An 18,404-nucleotide genomic window follows, 5' to 3' on the forward strand; every position below is an offset into this window, starting at 1 on the left:
ATGGACAGAGAGAGAGAGCAGGAGTCACTGAATCCAAAGCTGCACTGACAACTCAGAGCCTGACTTGGGGCTTGAACGCACGAACCGTGAGATCGTGACCTGAGCCGAAGTCGGATGCGCAGCCAACTGAGCCACTCAGTTCCCTCATAATCTTATCTAGTTTTTGACACAAATACTCAGAGAAGAAGTTCTATAAACTCCTCAGCAATTCATTTTAATGTTTAACAACACTCTGTGTCAGCAGACTTTAATTATATTTTGATCTAAAGTTCTTATGCTACAACTTAAAGTTCATGTCTTCTTTATCTTCCCTTGGAAGTGGAGAACATCTGCTTACCTTCTCTTGGGAGTAATTCTTCATATAGAGGACTTGTAAATGTCATTGCCACAGGTTTATTTTTGTTAAGGCTAGTTTATCTTGATTCCTCTGTTATTCTGTCGCAAACTTTTCATTGAACTTCATTGTTCTCAGAGTTCTCTCTGGTTTCTGTACATCTCTTCTTTTTGGTTGTAGTAGTTCTCAGACTTCAGTGTACACCAGAATCACGGTGAGGCCTGCATGAAACATAGATTGCCAACCCCTCCCCTTCCCCCCTCCCCCCCACATTTTCTGATTCCATTGAACTGGGATAGTTCAATGAGAATTTGTATTTTGGACAAGTTTCCATAGGATATCGATTCTGCTGGTCTGGGAAGCATATTTAGCAAGCTTCTGGATTACAGAACCCCAGATTAGGCAGCAATCTTAGGTAGGTCTGATGAGTGTAACAGTTCTTTACCAGAAAAGTAACTGACATGAAAGCAGTCTGTGCATACCTTACATTAGTTTATTTAAGAAAATTTCAGAGCTTTCTAGGTTATTGTTTTCCATGTTCTTGATGTGTCTTCAGGGATTCTGAGAGCCCATCTCTGCTATAAGCTTGTGGGGATGTTGCTGACAAGGCCTGTGTCTGCTTCTTCCACCTTCTCAGACAGAGTATCCTTGCTTCAAAGAATTTTTGCCCAGTGATCTCTTTAGGATTTCTTTTGAATGCAGCTAACAACAATGAAAAACACCTTAAAATCTTTAAATGTAGAATTTTCTGTACCAAATTTTATCTTTTAAAATATTCTTAATACTAATGTGACTTTAGGTTATGCATAAAATGAGAAGATTTAAAATAAACCCTTTACACATGAAACAGGAATTGTGTTGGATATCCCTTTCTGTCCTTTGGTTATATTTTTTCCTTTAATTACCTATTTTTAGCACTAAAAATAACTCTCTTCATAGTACCTGTATTAATATGTGAAGGTGTTTTGAAAAATAATTTTAATAGAAATTTTAGAAGCTGACCCACAGGGAATTGCTCATTTTATTTGCCTTTTGTTCAAAACTCCATATGTTGTATAAATATATAACTATTTTTAGGCTAAGTAAATGTTTAAGGAATATTTTTTTTGACATGAATTATTTGTGCTTTTTTCTAAGATAGTACTAACTCAGTATAAGCTACTTTATTTGTGCCTTTATTGAAATGCTTTATTAACCAGCATTTTACCATGTTAATGATGACTGAATCCTTATAAAGATATGGCTCCAGTCACTAAATTATGTTTGTCATAGTTCATGTTTAAAATAAATTTTAAAAAGATTCAAAATAAATTATTTTAATCTGTGCATAAGATAGGCAATAGTTAGTAAGCAGAGTATTTGAATAAATAATCTGTTTTTTACACATGTTAGATTTTGTTATAATACTATTTTTTAGTTATCTTTTATATTAAAAAAGGAATGAATGAATACAAGAGCTGGGTTGTCCAGTGATCATCCAAATAGATCATCTATTTGCATAGTTATAAGCATATGCTTAACTTCCCACAAACAGTTTATGTTTGAGCTTTAGGCCATAAGGATTGTGAGAGTGGAGGGAACTGTGGCGGGGAAACCATCTTTTGCAACTTCTTTACTGAGTGGTTCACGGTAGGCTTTGCATTTCTTAGATATAAAGTCTTGAACCTAGTGGCTTATAGTCTAAAAATCATGGAACAAAGTGTAAAAAAAAAAAAAAAGTAAAACCATTCTTTCTACAAAACTGTTTCGTATTTTTAATATTTTTTAAGCTTAATGTTTTACAGTAATCATTTTCATAGTTTATGCCTCTGAACCAAAGTATATAAATAGAATTATAAAATATATGTTAATGTAAAAATGCTTTGTTACCAGTCCAGCTATGTGATGACATTATGCATTATTGTGGAACCCTAAAAAGGAAAGGCTTTCAGGTCTGCGTTTATTTTTTTCTTCTAAGTTTTAGAAACGACTGGTTGTACGTGCCTTTTTAAACATGAAACTGTGGGTAAAGACCTGATTTTACAAATGGATGGACTGTCTCAAAGCTTTAGCAATACCAACATCAACCACAAGATGGCTTCACTGCCTTAAAATTCAAAGTGAATGCCCTCTTCCCAGTAGCCTAGAAAATTAGATGTTTTTAAAAAGAAAAATAATTGAAAAAAGTTTTTAAGTTTTAATTTAAATAAAATTGTATCATGTTTTATGTATGTTAATTTATTCTGTGCTAATAATACAGTTTGTCAGTGTTCCTTCTAATGAGTTATTAAAATTAAGCATACACGTTTATTTTTCAGAACAGTGGATTACTCTGAAACATTGATTTTACTATGCAATAAAGCTTAGTAAATAAATAAAATAAATAAATACAAGTGCTCATTGGCAATTATTAATAGAACTGTGGAGTTTAAAAACGACTGCATAAAACAATATATATTAGCCACATACTCTGTTCACTTTACTTTTTTTTTTTTCCTAATTCTCCCAGAGAACAAAAAGCTAACCAGGTGAAGGATAGACGTGTGGAAATAGGGAAATGATACACTAGTAGAAGGGTTACTTTGGACTGGGAGTCCTGCAATGTTTTCCTCATGTTTCATTTGCTGTAATTGCTCTGAATGTAAGAGAAATCATGTTCTGTGCTGTACTTTGATGTATAAATTGATGCTTTTTGCAGGGGATCTCAAGTTTGGGAAAACCTATTCAAGATTATGTCTATTTCTCACTTAACAGGCTTTTATAATATCCTGTTTTTTAAATTTCTAAGAGGTAGAAACTTTTCGATCTTCTAGTAAATATCACCATATTTATGATTCAGAAAGGGGTTTTTTTTTGCTCATTACTATTATTATTTCTTACATTTACACTCTTGCTGTATGTGAATATCACTTGAAAATTTTGAGATAAGGATGAGGGACTACCTTCGAAAGCTATTTTTCATCAGCACCTTTTATAGCACCTTCATATTGCCATGTAAACACAATGTCTTCCCCTCACCGGCCAGCCAAACTGCTGTTTATTCTTCAAATCCTCACTCAGATGCCACGTATCTCCTAATTTTCTTGACCCCTTTTGAGCAGAATTCATTTTTAAGCATTAACATTTCCATTGCCCTTTATACCTATATATGCTTCTCTATGTAACAAATGTTGTAGTTTTGGAACATGTAATAGAAAGATGACAGACTTTGGTGTAAGACAGATCCACATTTGAATTCTAATTCTGCCTCTTACTAGCTGAGTGACCTCTGGCAGAGTACATTACCCTCTGCTCTCAGTTTTCTCATTTAAGATACACAGTGATCCTAACATACTTTATAGATCTGGAGGTAAATTATTGTAAAAACACAGGGAAATACTTTATTTATCAAGGAGTTTTGAATGTTGTGTTTGTGCTAATAAATTCAAGGGATGCAGAGATTAACAGGACAGCCCATGCCTTGTTGGAGCAAACAGCCTAATGAGAGATGAAGAAACCTCAGTGTTAATGTAAAACACATGCTAGGTCAGAAGTACCCATGATGAAGAGGCAGCTGTCTCAGCTTGGTGAGGCGGGGAGGTTGCTTTTCTTGCTAGACTATTAGGTCTTAGATGTGATTTTCAATGAGGTAATAGTGAGCAGATCCTCATTTGGGGACATATTTAAAATCTTAGGGTAGGGTGTATACACACAAACACACACACATGTATATGTATATATATATATACATGTATATACATATGTATATTCAGTATTATTCAGTATTATTTCTGTATATTCAGTATTATTTCTGTTTGGAAATTTTTGAACAATTAAAAACCTATTTTATTGTACAAACTGTAAAAAATAGAGCTTGACAAAATCTTGACTGGTAAGATAAGTGTAGTGGATGTTTATGATTCCTAGAACCTGAGTTCTTTTCCTGTGTTGGGGCGGGGGGGGAGGAATTTCCCATCTTTAGAGTCTTGGTGGTGGAGAAGAAGAAAATTGGAAATAGTTTTTCCCCAGCCTCCCTTGCAACTATGCTATGCATACGTACCTCAGCTCTACTCGTCAGGTGAGCTGCTCTGGGCTTGGGCTAATCACACAACTAAGCCGGAACTGTGGCAAATGCTCTCTGCCGGGAGTAGAAGCTACAGCAAGGCTGAGTCTCTGGGGTAACAGCGGCAGAAGTGCTGAGGTAAGCGTCCAGGGCCGGTGAGACTGAAGGGACGAGTCATGTAGGGTGATGCTTGCAATGTGCAGGGTCCAGCTCCTTAACAGTTCCTAAACGCCGATTATCAGCTTGTCTTCCCAGTTTAGAGTTCAGTGACATCTAGTTGGTACTTGAAATCAGTCACTGGCAAATGCCACCAACACTAAGGCTTCTCGTCTCCCCCCCACCCGTCCCAGAACTCTTTTACTGACACACCCCTGCCCCCAGACCAGTTCTGTGGTTTGACTGTGAGTGGTTTTTTCTGCTGGGTGGGCGGCAGACCCAGTTCTTTCATCCTCCTGACATTTCTGTGGACTACGCGGTGTCTTAATTTCAGAACATCATGTACATTATTTAACTATTTTAAGGTAGTATTTGATATTTACAAACATATATGTTTTAAAGCTTAATAATGATGTGAGTACCTGTGAAGCCTCAGCCTGATATAGGAGCTAGAACATTAAAGTACCACCCTGCCTACTTTATGTGCCCTGGCGCTTCCTCCCTCCCACACCAAGAAATGGAGTTCAGTTTTACGTGACTTTTAAAAATATTCCTAAACAATATGTGGTTTTGTTTTTAGGCTTTATAAAATGATAACATATTGTCTGCTTTCATCATTCAGTGTTGTATTTCTAATAGGTGTCCGTGTTGCACATGACTATTATTCATTTGTTTTCTCTTCTGTGTAACATAAACTGTGTAAATATACCTCAGTTTACTTATTCATTCTTCTATTGATGGATATTTAGGTGCTTTTCTTCTTCTTTTGATAATAGATGAACTACTTCTAGGAACAAATTTATATATTTTTCCTGATGCATGTATGTGAGTTTCTTTGGGGAACATAACCAGGGATTGGATTATTATGTGCTAGAGCTAAGCAAATGTTTGACTTTATAAGATTATGCCAAATAATTTTTCAGAATGGTTTTGCCAGATTTATCTTAACTTCAGTAGTGTATGGGAGATACCATTAATCTGCATCATTTGTGACTTGAAATTATCAATTTTTTTCTAATCTTGTGATTTTAAAATATGTTATTCTCCCTTAGGCTATTCTTTCCCTGCCCATGCCCACCCCCATATAAACTTGAGAATCAAATGATCAAGTTTCTGAAAATATGTTGGGGTTTTGATTGAAATTGAATTGCCCTTGCAGATGAGCTTTTAAAGACAGTTGACATCTTTATGGTATTATATTACCAGTGAAGGGTTTATAAGTTGCCTCTGTCAAGAGAAGAAAAAAGCCCTAATCTGTAGCATTTGCTACTTTTTGTAGCAAACATATTACTATCATGGCTGGTTATAAGCTACACCATGAAACCATTGATGCCAGAATTGGGAAGAAATGTGCATCAAAGGCTCTTGTAAACTGGGACAAGCTGCCTCTAGCACATTCCTAGATGTATCTCTTCACTTACTTAGCTTTTCCATAGTTTTATAATTTATTAAAAGTATACAGGTCTTGTATCATTTGTAAGCTTTATTCCTGGAGTATTTTATTTTTATTGCTATAAAGTGGTTTTTTTTAAAGATTAGTTTTTTTCTCTTTGATAATTGTACACTGACTTTAAATTCTGCTACCTTGTACTTAATGTTCTTAATACTATATCTCTCTCTATTTTTTGTTTTCTTTATAAATTTGCCTTTTGTTGACATTTCACATGAGTGGAATCACACCACTCGTACTCTCTTGTATCTGGCTTCTTTCACTTAATATGTTTTTGAGGTTAATGTGTCAGTAGTTTGTTCCTGTTTATTGCTGAATAGTATTCCATTGTATGGATAGACCACTTTTTTTCTTTTCATTCACAAATTGATGCACATTTAGACTGCTATGCATAGTTTTATTTTTTCACTGCTAATGAAAGTATATTGATGTTTATATTATTTTTTCTTAAATCATTGATTTGAATCTTTACTCTCTGCTTCTTGATCAGTCTTGCTAAGTAGTAGTTTCATTAGTTTTTGCTAAGCTTGTATTTTTGTTTGCTATTTCATTAGTTTCTCTTTATTATCTTCTTCTACCTTGGTATAGCTCATTCTGTTGTTCTTTTTCATAGCTTATTAGTTTAGCTCACTTTCTTTTCTCTTTTCTAATGTAAGCTATTAATTTTTTCTCCCCTCACTGCCTTAGCTACATCCCAGAGGTTTTATACGTGCTATTTTCATAATCATTCAGTTCTAAACATTTTTCAGTTTATATTAAGATATATTCTTTGCCTGTTTTAATCATAAAATATTATCATTTGTCTTTTTTTTTAAGTTTATTTATTTATTTTGAGAGGGGGATGGGAGGAGGGGCAGAGAGAGGAGAGAGAGAATCCTAAGCAGACTCCACACTGTCAACGTGGAGCCCAATGCAGGGCTGAATCATACAAACCCTGAAATCATGACCTGAGCCAAAATCAAGAGTTAGATGCTTAATCAATGGAGCCATCCAGGAGTCCTTGTCTTTCTTTTTGTTACTGATTTCTCATTTAGTTATATTTTGATCAGAGAACTTGAACTGAGAGCTATATTTGAAATTTCCTAGAGGCTTATATTATAGCTTGATATATATTTGTGAATATTGTATGTTTGCTTGAGAAGAATATTTATTCCCTAGTTGTTAGGTTCACAACTCTGTATAAATTTTCTAGACAGGCTTATTATTTTATAGTCTGTTTTTGATTAATTCCAAATTCTCCAGGCCTTAGAAACTTAAATTTGTTTCTTTATTATTATTATTTTTTTATGATTCTCATGCTTTGTGGCTTGTTTCTTTGTGAGTCTCTTGATATTTTCTTGTGACTTCATGTTTCTTGATCTTTTTATATGGGAATCCTGGGCACCTGAATCAGCAGTGCTTTCTTCTAGAAGGGACATGTGGAGCTAGTGGGGGTACTACTAATTTACAGTGCATTGAGGTTTTGGCTAAGGTTAATTTTGCTACGTTTTCACTAGCCTGGAGTTGAGGCTCTCTCAGCTGCAATGCCATTACTACCAGAAGCAAACATAGATATTCTCTGGAGGAAAATGCCCTCCAAATTGAGACTTACCATAGATGCCTGAATGGATGGTGTGAGGAATGTTCTAAAATTTCTAACATTATAAAAAGTTGTCTTTCACTCTAGTTTCTTGAGTCTGATATTATCCTTATAATGGGACAGAGTGTGACAAAGCATACTTTTATCCCCTCTGCTCTTTTCCTGCCCTACCCTTGTGTTTATTAAAATAAATTTTGTTGAAATGGTATTAAGATATTAATGATTTTAAGGCAAAGAAGTAGGTTAAGAAAGAGAGCATCGTAAATGCTATTTAAAGCCTGTCCTTCAGGCTTTTAAAGAAGGTAAAGCAGAACCACTATTTCTTCTTTCAAGGCAGTTTTCTGGAATCATTTGCTCAGTTGCTTGGACCCTACGGTAGAGATGTGAGTAGTCTAGCCAAAAACTTCTCTAGATAAAAGTGAAGGGGAAAAAAATGACCCCTAGAAAATCTTATTGAAACTTTGGAAGTAGTGATAAAAAATGAAATGAATTGTGATTTTAAGTACTTAAAAGGACTCTGGAGGATGGAACTGTCTTTATTCTGTTAATTTTAACTCACTTTGCAATAATGCGATGCTAACGTTGTTAGGTTTTGATGGAGCAAATTTATTTCTCAAGGAAATTGATATTATTATAAAAAGAAATGGCTACCAGATATTTCACAGTAAGTAAAATAAACTGTCCAAACTTAAATGGTTTCTAGAGTCCTAAAAAAATTACAGTTTCAGCAGTTTTTCCAGGTGTGATCAGACTGTAGATAACTTGTTCCATGTCATCCGGCCTTTAGAAAGACTGATAAACAAGAGTGCTATTGACTATGATCAGTAAACTGATGGAGTCATTTAAATCTGGTATTCCGTATCAGTTTAAATGACTGGTTAGGAGTTCAGATTACAGAGGTGTCCATCTTTTTAGAAAGAGAAAGGAATGAAGCCTAGGTGAATTTTTGGGGGCCTTAGATAATATTTCTGGCAGATACTTGATATCATTTATTATGATTAGAAATCTTTACCTAGAGAGACAATGATGAATTCTTCTTACCTATTTAAACTTTTCACAGTCATTTCTTTTACTTGTTCCTTATTACTTAGGCAAAAGCGAAAACCGGACATTAAAGGAATCTTGGGCAAAGATTAATCTTTGCTTTTTATTACTTTCATTTAAAATTTATATGTTTTTTTTCTTTTTTCACTTTAGAGTTGCCCTTGACACTAGTTGGACACAGATTCTGAGGCTAAATCTCATTCAGTTTTGTGGATGCCTTTAGATGATTTCAGTTTCAGGGTTTTCTCCTATTTGTGTTTTATTTAGATCCCATACTTCTGTATTTTGTCTGCTACGGAGTATAGTAAACTGAATATTGTGAACATAATAATGAAAAAGAATCTTTATCTGCTGGCTTCCTTATAGAATCTTTCTGAATTATGTAATCACTGATATTAAGGCTTGATGATTCACATTGAGAAGTGATTATCACAAGACTGTATAATTTAGGAGATTCTAAGAGGAGTCTGATAAATAGTACCTCCTTTTCCACTTAGCTTTTGAATCAATCGAGAAGTAAAGAGTGAGAGATGTGGGTCAAAATATCAACTTTATAATTGATAAAAATTACTTTGGAAGTTGTGGTTTTATTGGAAGACCCGAACGGGCCTATTAACTGAACCACAAACCAGGAGGACTTAAATACTCCTTTATGATAGTGCCAATCCAGTGAAGATGCTGAGTAAATACCTCCCACCTCCGGACTCCTAACTAGATCCCAAGAAAAAGAAAGTTGACGATGAGCCCAGTGTATACAGTATCTTCTTCCCGGTCAGATAAGTCAGTCATTCCATAAGGGGTGTATTAGTTTTCTAACGTTCCTGTAAAAATTACCACAAACCTGGTGACCTGAAACACAGACATGTATTCTCTCATTGTTCTGTTGGCCAGAAGTCTAAAATCAGAGTGTCAGCAACTTTGGTTCCTTTGGAAGCTCCAAGGGAAAATCTGTTTCATGCCTCTCTCCTAGCTACTGGTAGCTGTGGGCAGTCTTTGGCATTCCTTGCCTTATAGATGTGAACCTCCAACTTTTCCTTCCATCTCCACATGGCCTTTACACCGCGCATCTTTCTGTGTGTATTTATACTGTGTGTTTATTTACTCTTATCTTGTAAGGACACTCATCACTGGATTTCCAGGCCATCCTAATTCTGGATGATCTGATCTTTAATTTTTTTTTTTAATGTTTATTTTTGAGAGAGAAAGAGCACGAGTGGGGGAGGGGCAGAGAGAGAGAGGGAGACACACAATCCGAAGCAGGCTCCAGCCTCTGAGCTGTCAGCACAGAGCCTGACATGGGGCTCAAACTCACAAACCGTGACATCATGACCTGAGCCAAAGTCGGACACTTAACCGACTGAGACACCCAGGCACCCCTGGATGGCCTCATCTTTAGATCCTGACCTCAGTTATGCTTGCAAAGGCCTTTTTCCCAAATAAGGTTACATTTACAGGTTCTGGTAGATTTATGTTTTGGAGGGGCCACTATTCAATCCACTGAAAAGCCAGAGAGGCCAAGAATTGGAGTAATTAAATAAGTAAACTTGGGGCGCCTGGGTGGCTCAGTCGGTTAAGCGTCCAACTTGGGGTCAGGTTGTAATCTCATGGCTCATGTGTTTGAGCTGGGTGTCGGGCTCTTTGCTGACAGTTTAGAGCCTGAGGCTCACTTCTGATTCTGTGTCTCCGGATCTCACTGCCCTTCCCACTCATGTTCTGTCTCTCTCTCTCTCAAAAATAAACAAACATAAAAATTTTTTTACAAATAAGTAAGCTTGTTGCTTGCTAGGAAATATTAGGAGTTGGGGACAGGTGTTACTTCTGATTATTCCCCAGCTTTTTGTTCCCATGGTCAGCTAGGATGTATGAGATCAACAAAATGGTCATTTTCCCACCCAATTTTTGTGTCATTGGCATTATCTTTAATTTTTGTTTCTTTGGTGGAATCTTAAAGCTACTTGTCTGTTTTGTATTAGAGGTTAAAAGCGAGCAATATAAGCTATATATCCATTTAACTGCATACAAATAAGAGGCAATTTATTACAACACATTGAAAACAAACAAAATAAGCAAAGGTGTTCTCTCAACCCTCATGGGATGTAGAACTGCCCAGTTCCATAAAGATGCATTGTGATCTGTATGTCGTATGGACCGAGTCAGGGTGCCCTTGTCAGGCTGGATAAAAAATACTAGGAAAGTTCCATTTCTTTCTTACTAAGAATTATATAGAAGCAAATGTTTTACTCTCACAGTTCAATGGATATGCTCTCCCTTGGATGCATAAGTCTCACTTTGGAACACCTAAATCTAGATCATCTCTGATCGTCCAACAACTTTTTGTAGTAATATGGATACTTTATATCTGTGTTGTCCATGTGCAGAACATTTGAAATATAGCTAATGTGACTCAAGAATTAATTTTAAATTTCTTTTAATTTTCATTAATTTAAATATAAATTTAATAGCTGCATGTGGTTGGTGGACCATATTGGACAGCACAAGCTACATATATGTCAATGTCTAAGCAAAAAATACTGAGAGTAGTAAAATAAAGAGAATGGTGAACGTTATAATAACAATAATCTGCCTATGGCTTAATTTAAATGTCCTTATTTTAATGGCATTAACAAAGCAGAAGAAAAAGTTCATCCTGAATTAGCAGCTTATCTGTACTTGTTAGGGGTTTTGGACTTGTTTTAACGTGGAATTTTTTATAACTGAAAATTGGATGAAATTTTAGTCTCTTGTCTCTAATTATATTCTTTGGGACTAAATTTATATCAAAATTATTCCTCTGTAGGCAAAATACTGGTAAATATGAAGCGGAAATTTGTTAATTTGGGACATGCTTACTTGAGAAATGAAGTGTAAATGTCAATCATTTCACATTTTCTTTGCAGAAAATATAAATTAAATTAATGTGCACAGAAAGATTTTACTTAAAAGACTATGTAACAAAAAAGTAGCCTTTTTTTTTTTTTCCATTTGTAGGTATGATACTGCTTGAAGGTATAATATTTTATAATGTGGAAAATAACACTTTATGGTAAAGTTATTTTTCAGGCATGTAAGCAGATTTTACCATCATTTCCCAATTATTTCATAAGTATTTTATTATATAAAATTTTCAATAGCAGTTAGTCCATCAATTTTATTTTTGTGTTTGAAATGTGGCCAGGCATTAGATTTAAATATACTTTAAAAGGCAATGCAAAAATAAGTCAGGTATAGTCTACACTTCTTGAACTTTATATGGTTTAAATTTTGGAATTTTGTATTCTTCATTAATGCCAGAAGAGGGTGTACTTTAAACTTGATGTTTTTAAACAGTAAACATTCCTTCCAACTGGTGCTGTAAAGTCGATATCCCTTAAAAAATTACCAAGTGCTTTAATTTCAGATTGTCCCTTAATGTATATGGGAGGAGATGGGGGGAGGTGTATGTGAATAATTTAGAGCACATAACACTAAAAACACCTATTAACACTAAACACCTTTAATCCAGAAACACAACTTTGTTTTCCTAAAGTTTTCTCATTACTTTCCAAAAATGAATTCAGAATTAGTGAATTCAGGAGACCCTTCTGAAGGGTCTCCCCCAAACTCTGATGTATGTAATATAATTTCACTTTTGACCTTATTTAATTGAAATTATTATAAATGATAAAGGAAAAGAGAAACACAATAAATGAAAAACAAAGCCATGGCTAGAAAGTGATATTTATTCCTTTGTGTTTTGACAGCTTGAAGGTCCATGTGTTTTGCAAATTCAAAAAATTCGCAATGTTTCTGCACCAAAGGACAACGAGGAATCTCAGGCTGCACCAAGAATGCTGCGTTTGCAGATGACTGATGGTCATATAAGTTGCACCGCTGTTGAATTTAGTTTTATGTCCAAAATAAGGTGAAACTTTATTTTGTATATTTCTCACAGTGTTTGAAGGTGCTATTCAAAATGGATTTTGTTTTACAAATTTTGGAAAGAAGAAATGAACTCTTAAGTTCATGTTACAGTTTTTCAGAAGATATTAACGAGTGTTTGTATTTCTGCTTTATCTGTATAGGAAAATAGGAATGGATTTACTTCCTCCTTCCTTAAATGTTAATTATAAAAACAAATTAAGTTGTTTTTGTATGGAGAGTTTTTTTCAGTAAATTTTAGGTCATTCAAAAATCTCTAAGAATGAACAGAATTTCTTTGAATGTATTACTGCTTCTTCTTTGACAGCTGTGTCCATCACCCTAGAAAAGTTTTATAGATGAATGAACTTTCTTAGGAAATGATTGAAGCTAGAGAGATGTGCCACTCCACTATCTGAGAGGAGAAGGAACTTCATAAGGAACAATTTTCCAAATCCCTCTTTTGGCTATTTTTATGAGAAGTTTTTATTTTTATTTGAATAAAGTTGATGTATAACATTGTGTAAGTTTAATTGTACAGCATGTTACTTTGATACACTTATGTATTATGATTGATAACATAACAGAATTTATTACAATACATAATTATAGTATAATACTATTGTCTGTGTTCATTATACTGTGTATCAGATTTCTGTGGCTTATATACTACTCATTACAAGTTTGTGCCCTTAAATACCATTAATCTTATCCCTCTCTGCCATTCCCTGGTGGCCACTATTTTATTCTCTTCTTACAGGTATAACTTATTTGGGTTCTACATGTAAATGATACACAGTCTTTCTCTGTCTGAATTATCTTGCTTAGCATAATATGTCCAAGGTCCATTCATGTTGTTGCAAATAGCAGAATATTCTCCTTTCTCATGCTGAATAATATTCCATTGTGTATATGTACCACATCTTTATTATCCATTCATTTTAGTTGTTTCCAGATTGTGGATAATGTTGCAATAGACATGGGAGTACATATTTGTAGTCGAAATCCTGTTTTCATTCCCTTCAGGTGTATACCCAAAGGTGGGATGGCTGGATTGTATGGTAGATCTAATTTAATTTTTGAGGAATCTCCATATTGTTTTCCATAGTGGTTGGACCAATTTACATTTCTACCAACAATGTATAAAAGTTCGCTTTTCACCACATCCTCACTAACATCTGTTGTCTTTTGTGTTCTTGATGATAACCATTCTAAGAGGTGTGAGGTGATACCTCTTTGTGGTTTTGATTGGCATTTCCCTGATGAATAGTAATGTTGAGCATGTTTTACGTGACTGTTGGTCATTTTGATGTCCTCTTTGGAAAAATGTCTGTTCTTCTCATTTTTTAACCAGATTGTTTTTTATTATGTTGACAGAATTCTTCATATATTTTGGATATTAACCCCTCATCCAATATATAGTTTGCAAAAATTATCTCCGATTCTGTATGTTTTTTGATTTTGTTGTTTTTTTGCTGTGTAGAAGCTTTTGAGTTATCAAACCCATTTGTTGATTTTTGCTTTTGTTTTTGTGCTTTGGGTGTCCTCTCCAAAAAAATCATTGCCAAGACCATTACTGATAAGCTTCTTCCCTGCGTTTTCTTGTAGGAGCTTTATGGTAGCAGGTTTCATGTTTAAGTCTTTGGTGCATTTTGAGTTAATTTTTGTGAGGGTTGTGAGTTGGGAGTCCAGTTTCACTGTTCTGCTCATGTTTCTGTGAAAGGCTTTTAGAGTCATATTTGTTGGAATGGATAAAAGCACTGAGAAGGACTTTATCTTCAGTGTCCCCATTAGTTCACTTTGAGCAATTTTATGAGGTGGCGGTTTTCATTGGGCATTTACTATGTCATTTTATATGCTCATGTTTGCTGTTCTGGGTCTTGTGAGCTTTTTCACTTAATGTAAACTCCTAGACCATACTCCTCTCCTAAATGAGTGGAGGTACAAAGGTAAAAAAAAAAAAAAGTTTAGATTTTGCCTCCAGTAGCTCCTCTGCTAAAGAGGTAGGCACGTAGGCAGGCAAGTTATAATAAGTATATATCAACTGAAAGGTAGGAGTATAGAAATTTAACTCTACTTGGGGGAGCCAGAAATGAGACTTAAAATATGAATAGGTGTTTTAAGAGAGGTGAGAGGGGGAATGGCACATGTAGAGACATGGTGTCCTGAAAACAAATGAGTGAAAAGTTCCATTTGGAAGAGCTTACATGATTTGAGATGGTGGTATGTAGGCAGAAATGTGGTAGGTGGAGGCCTTCTATGCCATGCTCATTAATTTCTCTTCTTTTTTCCCCCCTTCAATCTGTACCTGCCTCTGGTAAAGGAAGTTCCTTCCTTAGGAGATATATGTTTGTCTGAAATATTGATTTTCATATATAAATTGGGTTTTATTGATTTTGTGATTATGTTGTCATTTTGAAGAGTAGGTTTCCTGTTTCTCTGGAGAAAGACAGCCTCTCTTCTTTTGACAAATTCAGTCAGACTCCCTACAAGGGAGTTCACAGATGACTCAGGAAGACTTGCCATGTAATGGCTCCTTCTCTGATTTTACTGCTGTGTATTTCTCTGAGGTAAATGAAAACACAAGATTATCCAGAGAGAAGGGTCCCTTATGTTGCCCTCTGTCTTTTGTTGAATTTATTGCAGTTTGACAATTGAAAATAAATACTACCACTTGCTCATTGACCCATCATTGAAGTAGTATGTCTGTCTACTTTTGTGGCTGTAAAAGCAACAGTCTTCAGAACTGTTCTTACGTGTGAACATTTGAAGACATTTTTCAAAGTAAGTGTGGTTAGTGGTTATCTCAAAAAAAGGAGAATAACTCACTAGAGAAGGTACACTGGGATCTGGTACTGACTGGGTTCCTCCAGTGGACATTGCATTTCTCTGGGGTGCTTTTTTTTGCTTTTTTTTTCCAATTTTTTTATCCTACCTCCTGAATGGCTTGAACTTTTAAACACATGCTTCTCACTGTTTTTGTTTTTTATCTTGTTTTGCTTTTTTAAAAATTGCATTGAAAAGAGAGTAAAAGCACTTTGGGGTGCCAATAAAAATAGTAATTAAACCAAAATGTACTCTCTGAATAAGAGTTACTTAGGGCCTTAAAGGTGATGTAGTAAAAATTATATTAAAATTTTAGCACCTATTTATCCTTTTTGGGACTAGAGCTATCATTTAATGTGGTGAATGGGACTTTTTATCATTTATCCTAATGAAATTGTAAGTCCATCTTCAAATAATTTGACAGTTTTTCCATCTTAACCTATTAAGGAAAGTTTAAGAAAGGTACAGTCATTTTATACAAAAAGTAGTTTATCATTTGTTTTAAAATTAGCTTTTAGTTTTAAATTATTGTACCACAACTTAAATGTCCCTGTAATTTGCATCCGGTTGTTTTTTAAGTTCTTACGTAGTTTTTTTTCTGCTAATTTATGTTTCTACATTTTCATTACATTTTCTAATTTTACCAATTTGTAACAAATTATTGGCTAAAAATGGTTTTGAAAATAAGTGTTTTTTGTTTTTTTTTTAATGTTTATTTTTGAGAGAGAGAGAGAGAGACAAAGAGAGCACGAGCAGGGAAGGTGCAGAGAAAGAGAGGGAGACAGAATCCAAAGCAGGCTCCAGGCCCTGAGCTGTCAGCACAGAGCCCGGTGAACTGTGAGATCATGACCTGAGCCAAAGTTGGACGCTTAACCGACTGAGCCACCCAGGCACCCTGAAAAATAAGTTTTATGTAAATGATATAATTCAGTAATTATAGCAGTTTCTTTAAAGTAAAGAGTACAGCATCCTGTACTTAGAACTTTGTTTTTAATCCCTAAATGATGATACAGAATTATGAAAATCTGGATCTGTTGTTTACCTGAAGTTGGGAAAAACGTCTTCACTTAGTGTCACTGTATTCAGTTGTGCTGATAAATATTGTCTTTAGTTTACTATACTTAATACCACAGAACTCTCTACTTAAGGGTTAGGTTAGGCAAGGCTATTCATGACTCTTTGTTCTGTAAGTTACGTGGGATGACAGAGTGACAGAGCTTGGGATCCTCAGAATAATTTTTATCAGATAATATCTTACTCTGTATAGGATCTTTGAGGCTTTAAAAACAGACATATTGTATTCCTTCTTGTTAATACCTGTTCTAACAACCATCTTTTTTCAAAACAGACCAATGATATCAACACTTTCACTGATTTTGCTGTTGCCTCTATCAGCACACGGTGAATATCCTGAACTTTAAAAAATGTGAACAATGTTAAGCCATTTTGGTCTGGTTTTCTGATTCATCCTAAGTGCTTGAGACTATGTAGCCAGTCTCCTGAAAAAAAGTTTCTCAATGAGTGTGTTTTGAAGAACTTGACCAGGTTCAGGACTGAATTCCAGTTTGGGGAAGGAGTGCCAATGTATTTTAACTCTTTTTCTTTTTTCCTTGATTTAGCCTGAACACACCACCTGGAACTAAAGTGAAGCTCTCAGGCATCGTGGATATAAAAAATGGATTCCTGCTCTTGAATGACTCAAACACCACAGTTCTTGGCGGTGAAGTAGAACACCTTATTGAGAAGTGGGAGTTACAGAGAGTAAGTGTAAACTAAGAAAAATGGCTTGAACTTTAAAAAACTATACTCTTTTTAATGTATTCTGTGTTTTAAGATCTTCCCACAGTAAAAAGTAAAATTAGTCTTTTGTGTCAGAGTTGAATAGAATGGAAAACAGTGAACGGAAAACAGTGATCTTTATAGAAAACTACCTTTGATTAGCATAGTCTTCTGAAGATGTCATTTTTCAGTATTTGCTACATTTTATTACATATTTTTAAAAGTAATTCTTTACTGACAAGTTTTCAAAATTCCCAATACCAGTTATAAACTATGTGTAATGTATTTGTGTGTAATTCTGCAAAAACCAAATATTTGTGAATATATATGAATATAACGTATGTCTGTTTGTCTCAGCTACAAACACGCATATGTACAACTGAAAGCAAGTTGTTTGTATAGAGTGTCACAAAAACGGAGAGATTCTTACTGTATTTGTTTTCCTAGGCACATTAGTTGGTGTTTTTCCCATTTATGTTAACGATATCTTCATCCTTCTAGTCATAGGTTATCTAAGGGTTGTGTGTCTAGTTTGCATCCAGCAACCAATTCTGTTGATCCACTGCTGTCAGATCTCCTGTCCTTCCCTTGCTCTCCAGTTCCATCGCTTTTGCAATAGTTTGTCTTTTTATTTTCAGTTTATTTCTTAATTTTTAAAATATTCACAACTTGATTATTTTAGTTTACGTCTTTTGCATCTCACACCTGGACTACTGCAGTAGCCTTTTCAATGGTATCTCCACATATCCTTTCTCCATCTTCTAATTTATTTTATTTACTTCTGCAAGACTATTTTCCTTCAGTATCACTCAGAACATGTCATACCCTGCTTTTATTTCAAATGTCTTAATTTGGCATTCAAGGCTATTTATAGTCTAGCCCTAGTTCCAGTTTACCTTTTTAACTTCCTATATTATTTTACATGGATTTTGTTCTAACCAAATGGAACCACTTACTCTTTCTTTGCTTCTCTATGCTTTCCTTAGTTATACTTTCGGGGGTAAAATCTTTTTCCATGTTTACATCATTCATCTTGTTCTCTTTCTCCTGATCCCTGAATGGCCAAATTGTCCCATGCTTTTAGACCCAGATCAAATGCTTGCTTCTTTGCCAAGTGAAGTAGTTGGTCCTTTATTGAATTCTTGGAACATTTTATTTGTGTTAAGTATATTACTTTTTACCTAGCACTAGAATTATGTTTACTTATCTCCTTTAATAGATTATAAGCTTCTTGAGGTCAGAATTGTTTGTGCCTTTGTTTAATTCCATGAATATTTGTTGAACAGTCTGTAGATACTGTGCGGGACCCTTGCATCAG

The 18,404-nt window shown here is 34.8% G+C and overlaps 1 protein-coding gene across 1 annotated transcript in view; it reads left to right on the plus strand.

The window, feature by feature from the left end:
• The window catches only part of TDRD3 (tudor domain containing 3), a 162,230-nt gene that overhangs the window by 64,669 nt on the left and 79,157 nt on the right, over positions 1–18,404 (plus strand). Inside the window, exons 4-5 of the mRNA XM_030311878.1 lie at positions 12,325–12,485; positions 16,927–17,068. Of these exons, the coding sequence (XP_030167738.1) occupies positions 12,325–12,485; positions 16,927–17,068 (303 nt within the window). The remainder of the gene's footprint in view (positions 1–12,324; positions 12,486–16,926; positions 17,069–18,404) is intronic.

The sequence above is a fragment of the Lynx canadensis genome, chromosome A1 (genome assembly GCF_007474595.2).
Source record: "Lynx canadensis isolate LIC74 chromosome A1, mLynCan4.pri.v2, whole genome shotgun sequence".
Taxonomy (NCBI): domain Eukaryota; kingdom Metazoa; phylum Chordata; class Mammalia; order Carnivora; family Felidae; genus Lynx; species Lynx canadensis.